This window comes from Bubalus bubalis, chromosome X, assembly GCF_019923935.1.
Source record: "Bubalus bubalis isolate 160015118507 breed Murrah chromosome X, NDDB_SH_1, whole genome shotgun sequence".
NCBI lineage: Eukaryota > Metazoa > Chordata > Mammalia > Artiodactyla > Bovidae > Bubalus > Bubalus bubalis.
The window spans coordinates 11,752,832-11,775,288 of NC_059181.1; the positions used below are offsets into that span (position 1 = coordinate 11,752,832).

Genomic DNA, 22,457 nt, shown 5'->3' on the forward strand with positions numbered 1-22,457 from the left:
AGCTCTTCAGTCAGTGGGGCTGAGGCGACTGAAGCCCCCGGCTCAGCCTCAACCTTGGAGCCCCCAGCCAAGGGTCGGGCACAGAGGGTGAGGGTGGAACCTGAGGGCTGTGCTGAGTCTCATGCTGCCAGCTCCTATGGTCTGGGGAAGTTATTTGTGCTGTTTGCAGCACTTCAAAGCCTGGCCTGCTTCTCCCCCACTCATGTCTTTATTTGGTGCCAGCGACCTTTGAGGATGGATGCTAAGTGGCCCTGGGCAGTGACCCCACTAATTGGCAAAGCTAGCCACCAGGGAGGAAGAAGGTCCTCACTGGCAGCAACCTCACAGTGACTGTGGTCCGGTGAGCCTTGTTTTGTGCTCTTCCGGACAGGCCATAGCACTTCCTGTGAATAAACAACAGAGCAGCGGTGGGAAGCATGCCCTGCCTCCCCCAGTCTCCCCATAGCCTTCTTTTCCATCCACGAGAATACTTTCCACATATGCTTCAAAACATCATTTTAATGTGCTCTGTACATTTAAATTACTTCATTAATAGGACTCCATTAAACGAAGGGTTGTTGAACTTTGAAATACACGTCATTTTGCATTCCATCACGCTGAGAATTTTTGTTCAGTTCTAGCTGAGATCAAAAGGAGAGCGATTCTCTGTGGTTCCACAGGGTCTTTCAGGAAGCCTCTCTGAGAGGGACAAATGCACCACTGCCGTTCAAGCTCTGCTCCCTAGGAGCGGATCTCATACACAAACTATCAGTCTATCAACGGTATGTGATTCAAAAGTGAATGAGCAGGTACTCCTTTGTATCTGGCTTCTTTCACTCCACATGCTTTTTTGGAGGTCAATATTATGTGTATCAATAGCATGCTCTTGTTTATTACTGTGTAGTATTCCATGGTATGAATATAGTACTCCACAACTTGTTTATCCATGCTGCTGTTGGTAGTTATTTCTAGTTAGGAGTTTTTGGGGGGGCTTTTATGAAAAAACCTATTATACATATCTCTGTGAAAGGCTTTTTGTGGACACTCATATTTCACACTTCCATATACTTAGAGAGAGAATTAAAAGGTAGACACGGTCTGCAAATAAACACTGGAGAGGGTGTAGAAAAAAGGGAACCCTCCTACAGTGTTGGTGGGAATGTAAATTGCTGCAGCCCACTATAGAGGACAGTATGGAGGTTCCTTAAAAAACTAAAAACAGAGCTACCATATGATCTAGCAATCCCACTTCTGGGCATGTATCTGAAGAAAACTCTAATTCCAAAAGATACATGTACCCCAGTGTTTATATCAGCACTATTCACAATAGCCAAGACATGGAATCAACCTAAATGTCCATCAACAGATGAATGGAGAAAGATGTGGTATGCACACACATGTACACACACAATATGGAAAATTACTCAGCCATTAAAAAAGTGAGATGCTGTCATTTGCAGTAACATGGATGGACCCAGAGATTATTACACTAAGTAACCAAGTAAGTCAGACAGAGAAAGACAAATGCTATATAATATCCTTTATGTGTGGAATCTAAAAAATAATACAAATAAACTTATTTACAAAGCAGAAACAAGATTCACAGACATAGAAAACAAACTTATGATTACCAAAGGGGAAATCAGAGGGAGGGATAAATTAGGAGTATGGGATTAACAGATACACAGCCTTATATATAAAATAGATTTAAAAAAAACAAGGATTTACTGTACAGCACAGAAAACTATATTCAGTATCTTGTAATAACCTATGATTTAAAAGAATATGAAAAAGAATGTATTTGTGTATAACTGGATCACTTTGTTATACATCTGAAACTAACAGTATTGTAAATCTATACTTCAACGTTTTAAAAGTAAAAAAAAAATTTTAAAAGGTAGACACTTGTTTAAGTTCATGTGTTTAAGTTCAGACACTACTAGTCTCTGAAGTGGCTATACCACTTTCAGTTCTCCCCAGCAATTTGTGAGAGTTTGAGTTGCTTTACATCTTTGCCAACACTTGGTATTATTAATCTTTTACATTTTAGCCCCTAGTATATCACTGTGGTTTTCACTTGAATCTTCCTGATGAGAAATGATACTGAGTGCCTTTGCATATGTATATCAGCCTTTTGTAAAGTGCTTCGCAGGAGAATTGAGGAAGTGGTGGTGCCAATATCAGGGAACAGAAATAAACGTATGACTTGGAAAAGCAGACGTGACAAGGATAAGGCCATTTTTCCCAGTGTGAATATTTGTATGTGTGCTTTAAATAGACATTAGTGTATAGAGTGGTTAAAAGAAGAACTCAATAGGCACCTATTCCTAAATATCTTCCTCTTAGCCTACAAACCACTGTCCAGAATTCTGCTTGAGAAATTTCTTTCTTTGGGTTTATCACCAGGAGTTCTCAGCATGGAGATGTGAGCTCGTCTGTGGGCTTCTCTCCAGCTTCACAACTGGCCAGGAGAGTGATGTGAAGGCTTTGGGTATGTGAGGTGCTGCATTCAGGCCCTCTGGGGAAGTATGAAGGCCTTGCTTTGCCTGGTAGAGTGTGATTATGAGGGAGAGACCAGGAAAGGGACAGGGAGAGCCTGGGATGGGCCCTAGACTTTGACTTACCTCATCCTTTCGTTTTCCCCATGGTTGTACACTTTGGTAAAGGTTGGAGTGGAGAAGAGAGGAAAGAGAGCAGCACAGTATGAGTTTAACATGATGTTATTAAACATTCTGGGAAGATAGGAGGCCAGTGTCAGCCAGCAGGAGACTTTGGGACAGTCTCAAGGGAATAACAATGCTGTGTAATTGTAGCAGCGAGAGTCATATGTGAAGAAGGTATGCCAGACGCCTTTAAGCCTTTCAGAAAGATCACAGCACTTCCTATTTGTGTACAACACATACACACGCTCCAGTGAAGAAAAATCTGAGGCAGACAAGTTCCCCTCTATCTCGCAGACAGGCCATACTCCGTGCAGAAATGCAGACTCAGTCTAAGGACAACAAGTCCCAGGGCAGGATGTGAATAAGATTTCAGATCACCTTACCTCACTAGGAGCCCAGAGTGGCTTGCAGTGGACACTTTTGCTGTATTCAAATGTGCCGCATTGATTCTCTAGTAAACATTTCTCGTGTTTAAGACAGCATGATAGTAATAAATCAGCTCTGAAAGTTGACTGCTCTAAATGCCATGTGGTATCGGTTAGATCACAAACCAAAGCCAATTTTTCAAAACATTTCCTGCTGGAATACCCACAGCATTTTAACAGATGTCTTCTGGAAAGTTTTGAAGCAAAACAAGCCCCCATCAGCATATAAAATAAAACTGAAAAAAAAGTAAACTGTGGGTAGATTGTTTTTTTCTTTTGGCAGTAAGAGAAAGATAGGAGAAAGTCTTGAGATCTTTGGAGAAATACTTGTTCATAGCCATGACAGTGTAGAAATGAACTTTTTCTCACACACACCCCACAAGAGAAATTGGGGTTTTGGAAAATATTCTTTCATTATTCACGAAAAATATTTCTTTGACAGCTGTTGAGTATGATGTCTGTTATTTCTTATTCTGAACACTGGTTACAACTCCAGCTCTTGTTGAAGCAATTCCACAGGAAGCCAGGGAAAGGGTCTGAGGCTGTAACTGATGGGGCCAGCAGGGACAGAAATGCAGCAAAAGCATCAAAGAAGCATCTTTTGTCAGGGACAAGATGACTGGTGGTGGCTGATTCTAAAATGGTGCAACACGGAGTCTGAGGCCTCTCAAACTTAGTGGGAAAGCCACAGTGGAAGCCTGCAAAAGGAAGGGGAAACACTGTATGAACTACTGTATTTGCCATAGAAAAACCTAATCAGAAATAATCCAAATGATTTTAATTCCTTTGACCAAGAAAGAGGAAGGTCTAAAACATTATGCTAAGGCAATTACTAAGTCATGGCGAGAATATAACCACAGCCCATGTGAATATTATGAACTTAAATACTCTACATAGACAGACCATCTGCAGGGCCTTGCATGCTTGTGTCTAGGTGGTGGAACCAAAGAACACAATCCTTACACACACAAGCTCAAGAGTACCTAGTTTCAGCCCTCGCAAGCTGGAGGCTGGAGCTACTATCAAAGGAATAGATCGTACACCTGAAAACTAATACAATATTGTAAATACTGCAGTTTAAAAAAGGAGTGGAGAGGCTGATTAGCTGAGAAGGAATCTTCTGTGGCGTATAACCCATGGAAACCTCGATTTAATGATGGTGGCCAGAACTGAACAGTCAGAGCTCTCTCTGGACGTTCCATCCTTAGTCATTCCCAGGTGTCACCTCATGCTTGTTTAATGGGATGGGGGCGTTTCTCAAACAGCTGAGAAATAAAAATCACTCCTCATCCTTCATTCCCGGAAAAAAATATTCAACAGGAAAACTAAGGAGATTTAAGACAAACTACCAAAATTACTCTATTATTATTAATCACTAATATATTTTCTGCCCTGCTGCTTCCTGCTGTGTAATTTTTTGAAATCCTTTCATGAGCACTTTTGGTTTGGTTTCTTGCAAACAGGTTCGATTTCCATGTAGGTTTTGCATTCAGGTTCCTTTTCTCCTGCTTCCATGAGTTCTCTGTTTTGCACAGTCCAGTGTCTTACTTGAGACCTGCATGTCACTACCTATGATTGATTCTTATGATAGAGCCCAGTTAGTCTCTGTCCACATACACCACATCTTCAAAACAATCGCTTTCAATGAGGGAGCCATGGACTCCACAAAACTACGTCCTTAAATAAGATCTAGAGCAAAGTTAACTGGGCAGGAGGAGATGGCTTTTGCTTTGCTTAGACGTTAATGAGCAACCCTGTCAGTTAAAATTTACAAACTTAGAATAGAATTAGACCTGGAGTGTTCCTCCCCTCCGAAACACGTCTGCCACAGGCTCAAGAACTAGAACTGCGTACACCAATGCTAAGCCTCTGATGAAACCAAGAGTTGTTTGTGGTTTTCTCTATTTTTTGCCTATTTGCCTTAAGATGGTAAGTACCCTTGGAGTCTGTGGTGTCTGCTTCCTTCTGAGATATTGAACATGACCCTGACTTTATTTGGGTTTCCCATCACTGTTAAGACACAAAGAGCTGGTATCATTCAAATACGCAAATAATTTGTTGAGCTCTTACAAATGAGGAGGCATTTTGCTGGCATCATGGATAACTGAAAGGAAAGTTAAATATGGCGCCTGACCTCTAGAAATTAATAACCTTAATAGATGAAAAGACACATCCAGAGATAATTCATGTTACATTAAAGCAATATTGTATGCCAAATGCTGCACTAGAGGGCCAATTGAATCCAAAGCTAACATGGTTCAGAGTTTAAAAGAGTTTCACTGTCCTTCTCAGTAGATCTTGAAAAGGGGATTCTGGTTACTAGATTGTTCTAACAGGATTGCCTATGTGATTTGTGGGGTCCAGTGCAAAATGAAAATACAAGGGCTCATACTCAAAAACTTAGAATTTCAAGATAGCAACAGCATTAAACCAAGCATGGAGTCCTTCTGAGTGTGGGGTCCTATATGACTGCACAGGTCACATGCCTGTGAAACCGGCCCTGTCTTCAAATACAGTCTATGAATATGAGGAAGAGGCAAATTTTGAGGAGTCCAGTGGAGGAAATTATACACAAGACGTTTTCTTCCAAACAGTTCACAGGAAAATAAACTCACTCTAAGAAAATAACTTGGTCTTTCCCAAATTAGCAAGTGGGACTGGGATCTGAAAGGTATCAAGTTACAGTGTACAAAGATAATTTCACAGCTACTTCATAGCTACAAAGTGAGGATAATAATAATAGGTAACAGTATCCGACAGCTAACATGTAGAACTTATTAAGTGCCATGATTCTTCTAAGCCTCTTATATATATTTACTCATTTAACTCTCAAAATGGCCCTGAAAGGCAGATACTATTCTTTTCCTACCTTAAGGATGAGAAAACTGACCTTAGTACTCCTGGTCACACAGCAAATAAGAGGTAGAACCAGGATTCGAACTCAGTCTAGCTCCAGAATTTGTGCTCTTAACCACACCATGCTGCTGCTTATAAAACAATGATGCATTCAGAAAGAAGGAAGGAAGGAAAGAAGTTATCCTGGTATATTCATTCATTCATATCATAGATTTGGCTTAACTGGACTGTGTGTTGTGTGCATATTTTTAATTTTCTCTTTTTTTTTTTGCATTTCATGTTCATAGTTTAACAGCACCCGTTCGCCCTCCCCCACTGAATGTTGCCACATGACCCCATGGAGTAGAAAGGTACTGGTTTTGAGAACATTCCATCACAGCCTATCCCATTCTCTCTATACACTGTCATTTTCTTCTCTCTTTCTTTATGGAAAACTGTTATTTCTAACTAACCAACAGGTATTCCTTTAAATCAGTTTAAAGAGTAGTATTTTCCTAACTTGAATTAAATAAAATATAAAGCAGACAGTAATGTCATTGGCTGTTCTATCCCTCTCCCTGCCCCAGTTGCATGAAGGCTCTGTTTAAAGCCTCACCTAATGACATTCCTGGACTTTGTAGTTCAGAGAAAAGAAATTTCAACTTGCCCTATATTTATCAGAACTGTAAAGGTTCAGCTTCTCAAATAAAAAGAGAACAGGACAAAAGGATTCTCTGGCAGCCAATTGTCCCTGTCACCGTTAAATACAAAGTGCTTTTGGCTGCCGGTCAGAGACTGTAGTCAGGTCACTATTCCTTCTTTGTTTCCCAGTCCATTGTTATTCAAGGAAGGAATCGCCTACAAAATGTGGCCTCTGATGTGTGTGTGTGTGGCGGGGGGTGTCTCTCCAGCTCCTGCTCTCTCCCCCTCTCTGTCTCTCTTTCTGCACGCACCAAACTTTTTTTTTTCCTTTTTGGAAGTTACCTAGGAAACAAAGTCTTTTGTGCTCCAACTTTATTTGAGCTATTCGCTTCGCTGGGAATCTGTACAAAAGCTGAAGAGAGAAAGAAGGTTGCAATGTTTTGCTAACAAACTCTCATGGCGAACACATTTTTCTCAAGGGGGTAATCATATCCTGTTGGGTGTGTTGGGGGGCTTTGCAGATACCTCTGACAAGGTAAGCAAATGCTGGGGGTTAATTTAAAATAAGTGGCTCTGGAATCTTCTCTTTAAGGGGACTTGAGGACAGTTCACTTGACGATATGTGAAATCCTCTGAGTCAACAGGGTGTGATGCTTCCAAATGTGAGGATGAGAATTTATTGAATGATCCTGATTTTTAGCACAGAGTATTATTAAAACATAACTGGAATAAGAGGGGAAAATGCTTATTTTATACAGCCACCTTCCTGCCAATTGTGGAAAGAAAGAAAACTAGGTTCAGTGGTGAAAACAGTCTTTTAATAATCTGGTTTAGAAGCCCAACCCCGAAATCTAACTTGGGATGGAGCCTTTTTAAAAATCTGGGCTAGGAGCCCAACCCTGAAATAAAAGTTAGACAATATTAATATCAATCAAAGGTTTGGATGGAGAATTTTCAAACATCACATGGAAGTCAAGGTCTTTAAATACACAGCTGGAAGAAAAGCTTCACATACAAAGGTGAAGGAAAATAAGACTGTTTTACTCTTCCGAATCTGAAGAGGAAACCCACTTGAGTCTTTCCCTCCAATAACAGAATTTGTATTTTCCACTATCAATGGTGGGAGGAAGTTCTTCACTTTTGTTTTTCCATGTGTATAGTGTTGGAAAACTGCATTTTTAAATATCATTCACAAATGCTATCAACCTGCAGTAAAATTAACTCCTCTTATTTGAATCTGGCCTCTCAGATTAGGTCAGCTCGTCCTTCTGGTGATGTGTTCTGGAATGTCTCCTGACTCCAGGCTTTCTGGCCACTTTTCCAAACCTTTTCAAGGGCATCTAAATCATCCTCTGTCTGTGATCCTAGTCACCTAGAGCTTTCAAGAGTTTGAGTAAGAATTTATGGGGAGACAGATATCCAGAAAGTGAATCTACCTCTCAGCAGGTTAGAGACTCACATCTTTCTTCAGTTTCAAGTTTGGGGATTTCTGGCTACCTGGTCTCTCCTCTTAATTCTCTTTGACCTGAAAAGCATGTTTAGCCAATTTTTTTTTTCCTTTGTGTTGCTTGACTGTTGAAATTATAACTTTCAATTAGTTGTGCTTACTAACTATGCCTAGGAATTCTTCGTTTGACCTGAAAGCTTATTTCTGACCTCATTTTTCTTAACTAAACTCTGAAATTTCTTATATGTGTGTCTGTGTATAAACTCTGAGAGCTGAGTCTGAACGTACTTTGTTTGCAGTCCCATCCCCCAGAGGATGAAGATACAGATGTCATGTTAGGGCAAAGGCCGAAAAACCCAGTACACAATATCCCCTCCACACTGGACAAGCAGACCAACTGGAGCAAAGCGCTGCCTCTCCCGACGCCAGAGGAAAAGATGAAACAAGATGCCCAAGTGATTTCTTCCTGCATTATTCCCATCAACGTCACTGGTATTGCTCTGTTCGTTTCCTTTGGGGCAGTCAGGTCAGAATATTCAGTGTATTAAATATGGTCAAAGCCTGTACTGGTGGGAGTACCAGTTAAGAATACCACTTTATAAACAAATAATACCTTTTTCATCAGGACGCAACCCAGAAGATGTTCAATATGCTTTTGTCAGGTTTTGAACATCAATTTGCATATGTTCTGCTGGGCTGCTTGTTATGTAAATGATAGACAGTTTTTTTCTGGGGAAAAAAAAAGTCACCAAATAGCTCTCTGGCCAGAGCTGACTGAAATAATGGAGAAAGCGGCAGTGATTAATCATATGGTAATGATGTGAGGCACTGCCAGAGAGAAAGCAGCAAGCCCCAGATTTCTAAAACTTCGAGTAATGATCCTATAGATCAACTATAAAATCTTACTTTCATGCTTCCTTGGATGGAGGTAGGCTTGTTTAAAAGATCATTTAGACTTCTGCACTGCTTTTACTGATTTTTGACCTAAAAATACATGGATTCATAGATGAAGGCTGAATTCTGCTCTAAACCCAGCAAGCCTGTCTTCTGTTCACCCTCTGCTTTTCTCCTCCTGTGTACTGAAAGTTGGGATATTAGTCTAAGTCAAAGGCAAGCCTGTGTGGACTTTTCTTGGAAAATTTATTGGCAGCAATTGAAAAATTCAGAATTGGTGATTTTCCAATGTGGTAGCCTTAGCTGTAAGCGAAATGTTGCTGTAAAACAGTCTCACTTTCAAAGATGGAAATTAAATGATCTATCCATTGGGGTTTCTTTAAGCATCTCTAATAGTTAAATTCTAACTTACGTTGAGAAGCTCAAAATGGCTATTTTATGACTGACTTCCATCCTGGTAACATGTAATAACTGAAGATTGTATGTTGTTCAGGATGCATTTTGGACATGGCCATTACTAACCTCACTCAAATTTCTCTCATATAAAGTGGGGAGCAAATGATGACCAGGTATCAGGGTGGATACTGTTTTCTTCCTGACAAGTAGGAGTTCTAGTTGATTGGCTGATTGTGAGCTGGGAGTTAATTTTCCTGATGACCTATTCAACTTGTAGGATAAATTATCCTAGAGATGTACACTTTATCTGATCTCCATAATCTAAATGAGATGGCTGTCAAAATTGATCATTTTGGCATCCTCTTAAACTAACTTTCAGTTCTGGAAACATCTGATTATTAGCAGCACCTGCTTTCTTCATGGCACTGTAAGTAAAATTTTGTTTTCAAATTTAGTCCTTTGATTATAGGTCTTGTGATTCAGGAAAATGAAAGATCTTTCCTTCTGCTTTATTTCAGGAACTCTCAGGCTCAAGCCTAGATTATATGTTGATTTCAAGAACTTTAATGAGAAAGTTGTCAATTATGTCCATATGACACAAAATATCTATGTCTGTAATGTAATTATTATGATCAGAAGGAAGGATTTTAATCTCTGGTTGGAACTAAAAAAGGAAAATTTCATTAGTATGAATTCTCTGATAGCATTTGAAATTATTCATCATATGATATCTCATTCAGATTTTTCAACATGAGTTCTAGAAACTGTTATTACTGTGAAGCTAAGCAGAACTCAAACCATTTCATTACATAACCGAACAAAGGTTTAACAGACCATCCTGCCCCATGTTCAACAATCAGGATACATGAAGAGGCAACCAGATTCCAAAGCACTTTTGGCATATGGCAGTTCAAGTTCCTCACCTCCTGCATCATTCTAGTTTTGAAAGGGCTGCATTAGTGTGTCAAGAGACCATGGAAAGAGAAACTAATGAGAATCATGGTTTGCTTCCTGTATTTACAAAAGAAAACAGACACATGTGTAAAGACTGGGAATTTCAGCTTTACTGACAGTTGGTACAGAAAGTAGGTCCACTTAAGTGAAGAAGTGGGGACTGCCTTGTATGTTTTATTGATGAGACACTGTTGCTAAACCAAAAGGTGTCCAATTTAGGTAGCAGAAGAAATAGGCAGTTACATGATGATTTTAAAAACACATCTCTAGGTTGTTGTTTTCCTCACAGGTGGTGGTGGTGGTGTGTGTGTATATGTGTGAGAGAGAGACAGAGACAGACAGACAGGTGGTATATTTGTCTGTCTGTGCTGTGCAAAGATATCCACTTCAGAAAGCCCAGAAAGAGACCAGTAAGTAACTAAAGGTTGTAGAAGTCCTTAAGGAGCCATTTCTGTGTGAGAATGATTCTTTGATGTTATTTTTCTCTCCTCTGTCTTTTGATTTTCCTTCTTGGCTTGTTACTTTTGGCAGTGCAAGCTATTGTGGCGAGCTGCATTTAGAAGTAAAGCTTAATGTACTATAGCATAATTTAAATAAGAGCTGAATAAGGGCTCCCTTATATTTGTTTACAGGCTTAATCCAAACTCTTCCTTCCTTCCAATCAATAAATATCATTGTGTTTCAAGCAAATGAAAATTTGTTTGCCATTCCTAAAGGCTAATGAGACCTATTTGTGGGTTGCAGGAGTCGGTTTTGACAGAGAGGCTAGTATACGCTGCTCTCTTGTTCATTCACAATCTGTGCTACAGCGGAGACGAAAACTGAGGAGGAGGAAAACCATTTCGGGTATCCCCAGAAGAGTCCAGCAAGAAATAGGTGTGGTATAAAACTGTTAATGGTTAACATTCTGTCGGGTGCCAATTATATGGACACATAATGGAAGCCGGCCTTTAACCAGCTTCCTTAAAAACATCAACTATTATTGTAACTCATAGAGGTTTTGAAATGATGTGTACTTGTTTTGTGTTCAGTAAGCCAGGTAGTATTACTTTTTAAATTTGCATTCTTGACTGTGAAAGCTTGACTTTATGGATTTACTCATATATGCATTGGAAAAGACCTTGATGCTGGGAGGGATTGGGGGCAGGAGGAGAAGGGGACGACAGAGGATGAGATGTCTGGATGGCATCACCGACTCGATGCACATGAATTTGGATGGACTCCGGGAGTTGGTGATGGACAGGGAGGCCTGGTGTGCTGCAATTCATGGGGTCACAAAGAGTCGGACACGACTGAGCAGCTGAACTGAACTGAACTGAACTGAGGTAGCGCTAGTGGTAAAGAACCCACCTGCCAATGCAGGAGACGTAAGAGATGTGGGTTTGTTCCTGGGTCAGGAAGATCCCCTGGAGGAGGGCATGGAAACCCACTCCAGTATTCTTGCCTGGAGAATCCCATGGACAGAGGAGCCTGGCAGGCTACAGTCCATGGGGTCACAAAGAGTCAGACGCGATTGAAGCTAATTAGCATGCATATTCAGATTTTATGGCTGAAATATAGTATTTTGCTAACTTGTAAAAATATTCTGAAGGTAGAAATTAAGCAAAACAAGATTCAGTGAAAGACTCTTTTAGAAAAGTATAGATTTGTCTGAAGAGAGATATACTCTATGACATTAATTATTTTAAAAGGTAAATTTTAAGCATATTCAAATATTGAATATTGATAACATGATACCCTGGGTTACAGTTTTTCTATTTTTTTTTGTTAAATGTACTTAGGATATCTCTTCCTATAATTTTAAAAATTATTATGATAGTATCTCTTGTATATAAGATTATATCATAATGAATTCTATGATTTTTATTTCATTATGCTTATATCAAGAAATAAAAGTGTATAGTGGCCAAAAAAACAAGATGTATTTTACTTAAAAAATATTAGACCTACTGGGGTAAAGTAATTTGATCGTGAAGAGAGAGAAATCACAAGAGATATAAATACTTCTCTTCTCTTAGTGTATATACATATATACATACAGTGTGTATTTCTGTGTATATATATAGAGAGAGAGAATCAGAGAGGCAAAGGGACAGAGAGAGACTGCCCAAAGCATTGTAACTTTCTCCTCATTTTATACACTGATTTTTTTTTTTTCCTGTAAGAAAAACTTCAACATGCTAGCATCCAAACTTGTGGACAGCTCTCAGAATGTCTGTTCATCTGCTGATGTATAAAGTATCTCACTGTGCCTTTCCATGTGCCCTAGATTCTGATGAATCACCTGTGGCCAGGGAAAGGAATGTGATTGTGCACACAAATCCAGACCCTTCCAACACTGTCAACAGGAGGTCTGGAACCAGGGACTCGGAGTGCCAAACTGAGGATATTCTGATTGCTGCTCCATCCAGAAGAAGAATCAGAGCTCAAAGAGGTCAAAGTATTGCAGCTTCCCTTTCTCATTCTGCTGGCAACATTTCTGCACTGGCAGACAAAGGTGACACCGTGTTTACTACTGCAGTGAGCAGCCGCACGAGATCTCGGAGCCTTCCCAGGGAGGGCAACAGAGGTGGGGATGCTGAGCCCAAAGTTGGTGCTAAACCCTCAGCATATGAAGAGGGGGAGCCTTTCGTGGGAGACCAAGAAAGAACCCTTACCGATTGCAGTGAGGCCCCCAACAGCCCCAGTGCACAGGAGCACCAGCCTGCTTTGAGCCTGGCCTGTTCTCAACATCTTCACAGCCCCCAGCACAAGTTAAATGAGAGAGGGAGGTCGCGTCTGTCCCGGATGGCTGCCGATTCTGGCAGCTGCGACATCTCCTCCAACTCGGACACCTTTGGGAGCCCCATCCACTGCATTTCCACAGCTGGCGTCCTCCTCAGCAGCCACATGGACCAGAAAGATGACCACCAGTCATCCAGTGGCAACTGGAGCGGGAGCAGCTCCACATGCCCCTCACAGACCTCAGAGACGATCCCTCCTGCAGCTTCGCCTCCCCTCACTGGCTCTTCACACTGTGACTCGGAGTTGTCACTCAACACGGCCCCTCATGCTAACGAGGACACCAGTGTCTTCGTGACAGAGCAGTACAACGACCAATTGGAGAAAGTGAGAGGCCACCGGACAAACTCCTTTACCTCCACGGTGGCAGACCTGTTGGACGACCCCAACAATAGCAACACGAGCGACAGCGAGTGGAATTACCTACACCATCATCACGACGCCTCCTGCCGCCAGGATTTTAGTCCTGAGCGTCCCAAGGCAGACAGCCTGGGCTGCCCAAGCTTCACGAGCATGGCCACTTATGACAGCTTTCTGGAAAAGTCTCCGTCGGACAAAGCTGACACCAGCTCTCACTTTTCAGTGGACACAGAAGGATACTACACCTCCATGCACTTTGACTGTGGTCTCAAAGGCAGTAAGAATTATGTCTGTCACTATGCAGCCCTGGGCCCGGAGAACGGCCAGGGCGTTGGGGTTCCTCCTGCACTTTCAGACTGTGCCTGGCAGGACTACTTAGACCACAGGAGGCAGGGGAGACCAAGCATCTCTTTCAGGAAACCAAAGGCAAAGCCAACTCCACCTAAACGTAGCTCATCATTGAGGAAGTCTGACGGAAATGCAGACACTTCTGAGAAGAAAGAACCAAAGACAAGCAGTGGCCAGCTCCTGCCTCACAGTTCCAGGGAAATGAAGCTGCCTCTCGATTTCTCCAACACACCTTCTCGAATGGAAAATGCCAATCTTCCCACCAAGCCAGAACCTTCGTGGATGAACCAGAATGAACATGGTATTAAGGAACCTCAGTTAGACACTCCAGATGTTCCACCATTCAAAGATGAAGGTGCTGAATCAACTCACTATGCAGACCTCTGGCTTCTAAATGACTTGAAAACAAATGACCCTTACAGATCTTTATCGAATTCAAGCACTGCTACAGGTACCACTGTTATCGAATGCATTAAATCTCCAGAGAGTTCTGAATCCCAAACATCCCAGTCAGAATCTAGAGCCACCACCCCCTCCCTTCCTTCTGTCGACAATGAGTTTAAACTGGCTTCACCAGAAAAGCTGGCTGGCCTGGCATCTCCATCAAGTGGCTACTCCAGCCAGTCTGAAACGCCAACATCCTCTTTCCCTACTGCTTTCTTTTCTGGCCCACTGTCTCCTGGAGGCAGCAAAAGAAAGCCGAAAGTCCCAGAAAGGAAATCTTCCCTCCAGCAACCCTCTTTAAAAGATGGCACTCTGTCACTAAGTAAAGATCTGGAACTTCCAATTATACCTCCTACCCATCTTGACCTAAGTGCTCTTCATAATGTCTTGAACAAACCATTCCACCACCGCCACCCACTACACGTCTTCAGTCATAATAAGCAGAACACAGTAGGAGAAACTCTGAGGTCCAATCCTCCACCGTCTCTTGCAATTACACCCACGGTCCTGAAATCAGTTAACCTTAGGTCCATCAGTAAATCTGAAGAAGTTAAGCAAAAAGAAGGCAACAACACAGATCTCCCCTACCTGGAGGAAAGCACTCTCACCACAGGTAAGATTAGGCCACACGTGATTAAGAAATCATTACCATGTCAGTACACCACTGAAGACACCATCCTGTCCTTTTTAGACTCCTCTGCAGTTGAGATGGGACCAGATAAACTACAGTTAGAAAAAAAACATACTTTTGATGTGAAGCATCATTGTGATCCAGAAACAGTAACCTCAGCTGGTAGCAATCTTCTAGATTCAAGTGTCACAAGAGACCAAATGCATATGGAGAGTGAGCCTGTTTCAGAAAACAAACCAAGTAAAAGTTGTGACTTTCTCACGGAAGGCTTTCAGAGGGTCTCTGCTGCTTGCCCAAATGATTCAGATGGTAAGACACTGCAATATGGAGCTGGTCCGGATGGAGCCCTAGCGCAGGTCCAGAAGTTGTCTTTTGTAGATCGCGAGGAAGCTGCACCCCCAGAGTCTGTGGATGTGCTCACACCTCAGTCAGACTCTCCAACTCGAGTCACAGACATAGGCTATCAACTTAAGCGTCAACTTGGGATGAGCCACCACCATGACAAAGTGCCTGGGAATATCAGCTCCGAAGCAGAGATATCAACTATAAATCCATGCCCTGAAAAGTGTTCTGAGCAGGAAAATATTGCTTCAGGGATTTCAGCCAAAAGTGCCTCTGATAACAGCGGAGCAGAGGAGACCCAAGGAAGTGTGGATGAGGTTTCACTGAAAGGTCAGTTGTTGACACCTTTGTCACAATGGAAAGGTGTCTCTTGGCACTTCCTGAAGTGTTCTTTCTTCTCTTCCCCATAATACAGTACAGCCCTGGGTATTGCTTTCCCTCCTCCTTTTTTTTAAAATATAAATTTATTTATTTTAATTGGAGGCAAATTACTTTACAATATTGTATTGGTTTGTAGCAATACTCATATCAGATAAAATAGACTTTAAAACAAAGGCTGTGAAAAGAGACAAAGAAGGACACTACAGAATGATCAAAGGATCAATCCAAGAAGAAGATATAACAATTATAAATATATATGCACCCAACATAGGAGCACCACAATATGTAAGACAAATCCCTCCTCCTTTTTAACTTACTAAAACAATTACGATCAAAGCTTTTGTTATGGAGGGACTAAGTGATAGCTCTTTCATTGTAAAAATGGCAGCCAGGTAACTGCTGTTTATTGTTCCCCAAGTGAGTGAAGCCCAGCAATGTGCCAGGTGACTTCTTCCTAAAGATGCTTTTGTTCTTAATTTAAGAATCGTCACCGAGTGATGACTCTGTGATCTCACCATTAAGTGAAGACTCTCAGGCTGAAGCAGAAAGTGTGTTCGTGTCTCCCAACAAACCTCGAACAACTGAGGATTTGTTTGCAGTTATTCACAGGTGAGGCAACGACACCAAAGGTTTCGCTTCTGATGATGCTTCTCATCAAATGCAAATATGGAAAAGCCTTGGGTACTAGTAATACATTCCTCAAAAAACACAAGGAAAAAAATTATTTTTCCAAATCAAATTGATAGACTTATATTCAAGTTGAGAAATATGTGGCTTTATATGTAGTGAGGTAGACTTCAATTGAGAGACTTTCCTAAGAACTGCTGAGGGAAGCTGTTTTTTCCCCCAGAGGAAAGATGTTCTGGAACAAGTTTTTATTTGAAAGCAATTTGTGGTCAAGTAACTTAAGAGTGAAAACTCAAATTCTAGTGTAATCCCTGACTTTTAAATAATTTCTTAACCTAAAAAACATGCTCAAAACTATAACCCTACACTAGCAGAGGTAAGTTGACTCACTACACACAGCCCCAGATTTAAAACAAGACAGTGTAGAAACCTGCCCATTTCACAGTCCACAACAACTAATCACTACTCTCTTTTCCCCCCCTCTTCCTAAAACTTTTCTTTAATAACACTGGCCTTCTCTAGATTTAACGCTCCATACCAGGCTCCTCCATCCCAGTGTTCTTGCCTGGAGAATCCCAGGGACGGAGGAGCCTGGTGGGCTTCTGTCTATGGGGTCGCAGAGAGTCAGACATGACTGAAGCGACTTAGCAGCAGCAGCATCCCATGAATAGGGGATGTCCTCTGGGCTGCTTCCATGCTGATCATTCACATTCTCTCATCAGTCCCCGCACCCCTGTGATCAGAGCCCCTATTTGCAAGAACACTCCTTACAAGCTGTGACCAAAGAACAGAGCAGGAACTAGCCCTTGGAAACTGAGCCCGTATCAGACTGAGCTGTCCAGAGCATGCCTACTCCTTTCACAGCTGCGACTGCCTACTTCACTAGGTCTCAGTGACCTAGATGCGGCTCCCAAGGGACAAAACTTGGGAACTGTCTTGTCTTCCTCATGGAGTTATACTGTGAAGCAAGTTCTTCTCAAGTAGCTTACCACTGTTTTTTTCCCCAGGATCATACCTCCTAGGGGAACTCATGTTTTCTCTTCATGTGGGTCTCTCATAAAGAAGGAGCACTGCTCACAAGCACATTCTGTGTAGACCTTAGCAGGCTCACCTTTCTATTCGGAGAATGAAGAATCATTATTTTTCTTTGTCCCCAGTTACATTCCCCTCACCCGCTTTTATCCCCAACCTTAGGACAAGTTATTAAATGCTGTGTGAGTTAAAGAACCAATGCTAGTGTCTAGAAGAGTGGACAGAATGTAAGGAGTAGAGTCAGAAGGACATTGAATTGAAACCCAATGCTGCCACTTATCCAGTCTTGAGTCACTTAAAACCTGTGTACCTATTCCCTTGCTGTAAATAGGGTACCTATAGCTCATGCGTTCTGTTCTGATGATACAGTATCATGTCATTGTCTAGAATATGATAGATACCACAAGCAGACATTAATTTGAAATCCCTACCTTATTGGAGTGCCAGACACTGGCATACACAAGGTAGTAACCACAGAGCTTCCAGTACATGAAAATCAGGCTGGTCTCCAATTGCAAAGCTGACATTTTCTGTAACCTACAGGTTTTTAGGTTGGTGAGAAAGCAAGTCACCAGTACGTTTCAATGAACTGAAGTCATGCTGACTCATGATTAAGATCACTAAATTTATGCCTGTTTATTTTAGCTAAAGAAATAATACAATGATGGATGGGTGCCTAGGTTTGGTAGACTTAACAGAGTTTGGCAATCTTAGATTTACATTTAGGCAGCATTTATTTATGTGCAGCACAGTGACAAGAAACATTTTCTTTTCTTGAGAGCTTATAGTGCACAGAGCTTTAAGAGCTCCGGAGGTGGCCTAGATACTGATTAATAGAGTGTTGACATTCCTAGGTAGCTATGGAAAATGGTATTTGCAGCCAAAATAGATCGACTTATTTAAGGAGTCATGGAAGGAATATCTTTATATGGAGGAATTTTAAAAGTAGACAGAATAGTATAATTCACCCACCCCTCCTCCCCACCTAAACACACACACAGACATGTCTATCACCCAAGCCTATCAACCATCAGCCTGTAGCTAGTCCTGTCCCATCCATACCTCCATCCACTTTGCTCTCCCAGTATTCACGGGAAGCCAGTCCCAGACATCAGAGTATTTCATCTGTAATACAGAGACAGGCTGAATGAAGGGGACAGTCCTTCACCATCTACATGCTAACCAGAACTCAGCAGTAGTTTTTTATACTTTTGTGAAACATGCCAGTAAGTCCTCCTCTAAAACCTCTAGCCTCCACATGAGTCATTATTTGAAACGGTCCCTTCCATAAACCTAATTCCTGTCCACTGGTTATTGGAGAATTTCCCGCAGGCTGCAAGTACAAGGGTTGGGTCTTACTCCTCATGTCTGTGGCCCTAATGCTTAGTATCCCAGCCGACAGGGGGCACCGAACTGCTCTTTAAGGGGATGCAGGAATGTGACTTAACACTTTTAGTTTCATCCAAATGTATTGTGGACTGAGATTTTTCCCCTTCTTAAAAGGTCCAAGAGGAAAGTACTTGGAAGAAAAGATTCTGGGGACATGTCTGTCCGCAGTAAATCGAGAGCTTCCCTGGGCAGCAGTAGCAGCAACAGTGCCGGTTCTGTCACCTCGCCCAACAGCAATGTGACCACCCCAAACAGCCAGAGGTCTCCTGGCCTCATCTACCGAAATGCCAAAAAGTCCAACACATCCAATGAAGAGTTTAAGCTATTACTCCTGAAGAAAGGCAGTCGCTCAGATTCCAGTTACCGTATGTCTGCTACTGAGATCCTGAAGAGTCCCATCCTGCCCAAACCTCCTGGGGACCTCACCGCGGAGTCCCCCCAAAGCCCCCATGAGGCCCATCAGGGGTCACCGGGAACTGAAGCACTATCTCCCCTCTCTCCGTGCTGCCCACGGGTTAATGCAGAAGGGTTTTCCTCAAAGAACTTTGCCACCTCAGCATCGGCCAGGGTTGGACGTTCCCGGGCTCCTCCTGCGGCCAGCAGCAGCCGCTACAGTGTCCGCTGCAGGCTGTACAACGCGCCCATGCAGGCAATCTCCGAGGGTGAGACCGAAAACTCTGACGGGAGCCCACACGACGACCGATCCTCCCAGAGCTCCACGTAGGCAACCCCTCCAGGCTGGCTATCCAAGGCCAAATCCTTACTCATATGAGGATGGAGGAACAAAATGGAAGACGTGGGATAAGTCAACATGTGGTGGGGTCCCATCACGTTTACCAACGAGTTCCTAAATATTTTCTGGGGAAATGGAAGGTGGTTCGGTCTTTCTTATGTTTTTCAGTAGCTGCACTGTCTTTCATATTTTTCTTTAGCATAGTTTGATTTACTCAGTCTCATTCCTTTTGATAATAGAGAATTTTAAAATGTGTGCTTTTCACAAAACCTAGAAAATTTTTTTCCCAGAGCTGCCTATTCAGAAAACAAAGCCCTCACTGTCATAATTCATATGAAGATGAAATTACTCTGGAGGTTTGGTATATTTTTACATTCAAATGGACTAAAGCAAAATTTAGAAGAACTACACACATGTAAATACCATATTTTTGATAAAAATGTGTAAATAGATTTATCGATGACGAGTGGACATGTGGCCAATTATCTACCACACACCAACTGTTTATAGAACACAACAAATACAGTGTAATAATTGTATTCTGTGAATACCATTTTCATATCGAAGACCATATTTAAATGTCCACCAATATGATTTCTGAGTGATAAACCTCAAATATGACTTTTAAACTGGTGAAATAAAGGAAATCTTGAGGTCATATAGTGAAATGTGATTAATTTAAAACAATGAATTCAGACTTAACCATTTTTGTGACAAATTGCAGCACCACACAAACTACTGGTAACACGTGGCTGATGGGCCATGTGGTAATCTGAACAGAAGTAAAAGCATGCTTTTGATTTAAAAAACAAAATTAGTGAGAGAAGTCATCATTTTCAATACAAAGCCCTGAACAACAGCACTCGACAGTGTCCTTTTAACTTCAATTTTTCAATGGATTGCTTTAAAGAGAATGAGTAGGGGAAACAGTAGTTACTTTTAGGTTCCATTTTATATTACACTGCTGGGGACATAAACAGTCATAATCTGATGACTATTATCTTTAAACTCCTTCAACAGTTTAGCAATTAGCTCCAGGTTCTTTAATGAACAAAAATAAAACATAAGCATGCCACAGAGCTGTGGATTTATCAGTAAGTACCTGCAATGAGTTTTCAGTGACGCTTTCTCTCTGTGCTGATGAGATTCATGCTACCTAAAAATTAACAGAAATGACACTGTGAACAACGTAGTTGGGAAATAGGTATGTGTATATGCATTATTTATATTCACTGTTAAATGGGATTGGGGAGCATCTCTGGTTCACAATGCTACATACAACTGAGTTTTTGTCTGATTTTACTCTATCTGCTTGATGGCAAAAGGGGAGGGTGGTGGGTGGGACAAGAAATGTCAGGGCAAGTGCTCTGATAAAATGAAGGCAGGGAAACAAGCTGAATTACTTGAAATTACTTGAATTTTCTTGTCTTAAAACTGAAAAAAAATGTAATTACAAGTTGAAATCTGCCAATGGGTTATACACCCGTGATTTTAACATGAACTGATACTAATGTTGGAGATGATGTCAGAAATATAAGCAGCTATGAACTTGGAATATGTTTTGAATGAGAGAAGGTAGAAAGTAGAGAACTAAGAAGGAATATGGCTTATAAAAGAATAGAATGTAATTAGAATGATAGAACATACCAGAGTTACCAAGAAATTGATAAGCAGCTGGTTTTAAGCTTATGCAAGTGGTATTTGGGAAAGTAGAATGTGTGAAAGGGGGTTTGTGGTTTTGGTTTAATTCATGCAATATGAAGGAGAAAGCCTGGTCTAAGAAGATGCTGTCTTTCAATAGAAACACTTTATAAGACATTACAGAGTGAGAATTACAGGATCTGATTGCTGTTGGGTTTCTGTTTGTTTCTTTGGGGAAAAAAAATCCAGTTTATTCTGTTTTCACTATCAAAATGTGTTTCTTAATTTCTTGTCATCCTTATATGTAAAAGGGGTGCTGGGGGTGGTGGGGTAGAGGAGGGAGAATGTGTGTGTGTCTGTGTGTGTGTGTGTGTGTGTGTGCGTGCGTGTGTGTATGCTTGTGCAGGGATAGATAAGCTACCTGATAAAGGATACATTTGAACATTTATAAATGTTATACTTTTTATTAAAAGAAAAATGTTTGGGGGTTTGGAACAAATGGACCATCATTTCTCATTGGAACCCATTAGTTAAGAAAACCAGCATGGTTTAACATCACATGGGAACATGAATAACTTTTTTCTCATGCTTTGAAAAGTACACTTGGCAAACTTTTAAAAATAAGGTTTTTAGACAAATGCGATAAGAAGTCATTTCCAGTCACAATAGGTGATCTTTTGTAATTTTCATAAAAGCAGTTCGTTTGCAGTATGGCTTTTGTGTGATTAGGGGTTTTTTAGTGTAAAGAAAGGTATGTGGGCTTTAAAAGTGATTCTAAATCTTGAACAGAAAACACAAATTGGCTTTAACAAATATGTCACCTTATTATTGATATTAATTTAAGTAATGGTACCATATATATTTTAAAATACATATTGACTTGAATTGTGAGGCAATAAGAGCATATATATGTAATGATCACAGAACTAACCCTTAGAATATAGTTTTACTTATTTTGTTTACTCTAAAAATCTATAGCAGAGTTTCTCTATTTTATATTTCATAGATTAAAAAAAAAACCCAGATAAAGATGGATTTAAAATTCATTGTGCAAAAGAGTATTGAGTAACAAACTGAGTTTAAAAAAAGCAAGAAATTCCTTTGTAATTTGGAATAGTCTACATGGCTTTATCACATAGCATATAAGACCAAGATTTAGAGGGCTGTCTTCAACATCACTGCCGTCTTGAAGCAGGATACACACATTAGGTATTGTGAGGAACATCAACCCAAACTTTTCTTCTGTTGTTTGCACTGATGCTATTTTTTCTTCTTTTATGTTATACAACATGTCTATGTTGTGTGGGGGAGATATTTTTTCCTTATTTTTTGATTTTTTTTCTTTTTTTTTGGCTAAGTAGAGGACATGGACTAGTTGTAGCAAACAAAAACATGCTGTTTGCTCTTTCCAAAGTTCAGTGAGAGAGTACATATGCTGCACTGGTGGCAGACTCAGAGAATTAGATCATGACAAAGATTTACAACTATGAGGAAGGTTACAGTGTAACTCTTT

The 22,457-nt window shown here is 41.0% G+C and overlaps 1 protein-coding gene across 37 annotated transcripts in view; it reads left to right on the forward strand.

The window, feature by feature from the left end:
- NHS (NHS actin remodeling regulator) overlaps positions 1-22,007 on the forward strand; it is a 501,937-nt gene extending 479,930 nt beyond the window's left edge. For all 37 annotated transcript variants that reach the window (XM_044937036.2, XM_044937040.2, XM_044937048.2 and 34 more), the window contains 6 exons: positions 6,211-6,273; positions 8,291-8,483; positions 10,980-11,111; positions 12,505-15,471; positions 16,005-16,131; positions 18,685-22,007. In XM_044937036.2, coding sequence (XP_044792971.2) covers positions 6,211-6,273; positions 8,291-8,483; positions 10,980-11,111; positions 12,505-15,471; positions 16,005-16,131; positions 18,685-19,294 — 4,092 coding nt within the window. In that variant the 3' untranslated portion in view covers positions 19,295-22,007. The remainder of the gene's footprint in view (positions 1-6,210; positions 6,274-8,290; positions 8,484-10,979; positions 11,112-12,504; positions 15,472-16,004; positions 16,132-18,684) is intronic.
- The last annotated feature ends 450 nt before the right edge of the window (positions 22,008-22,457 follow it).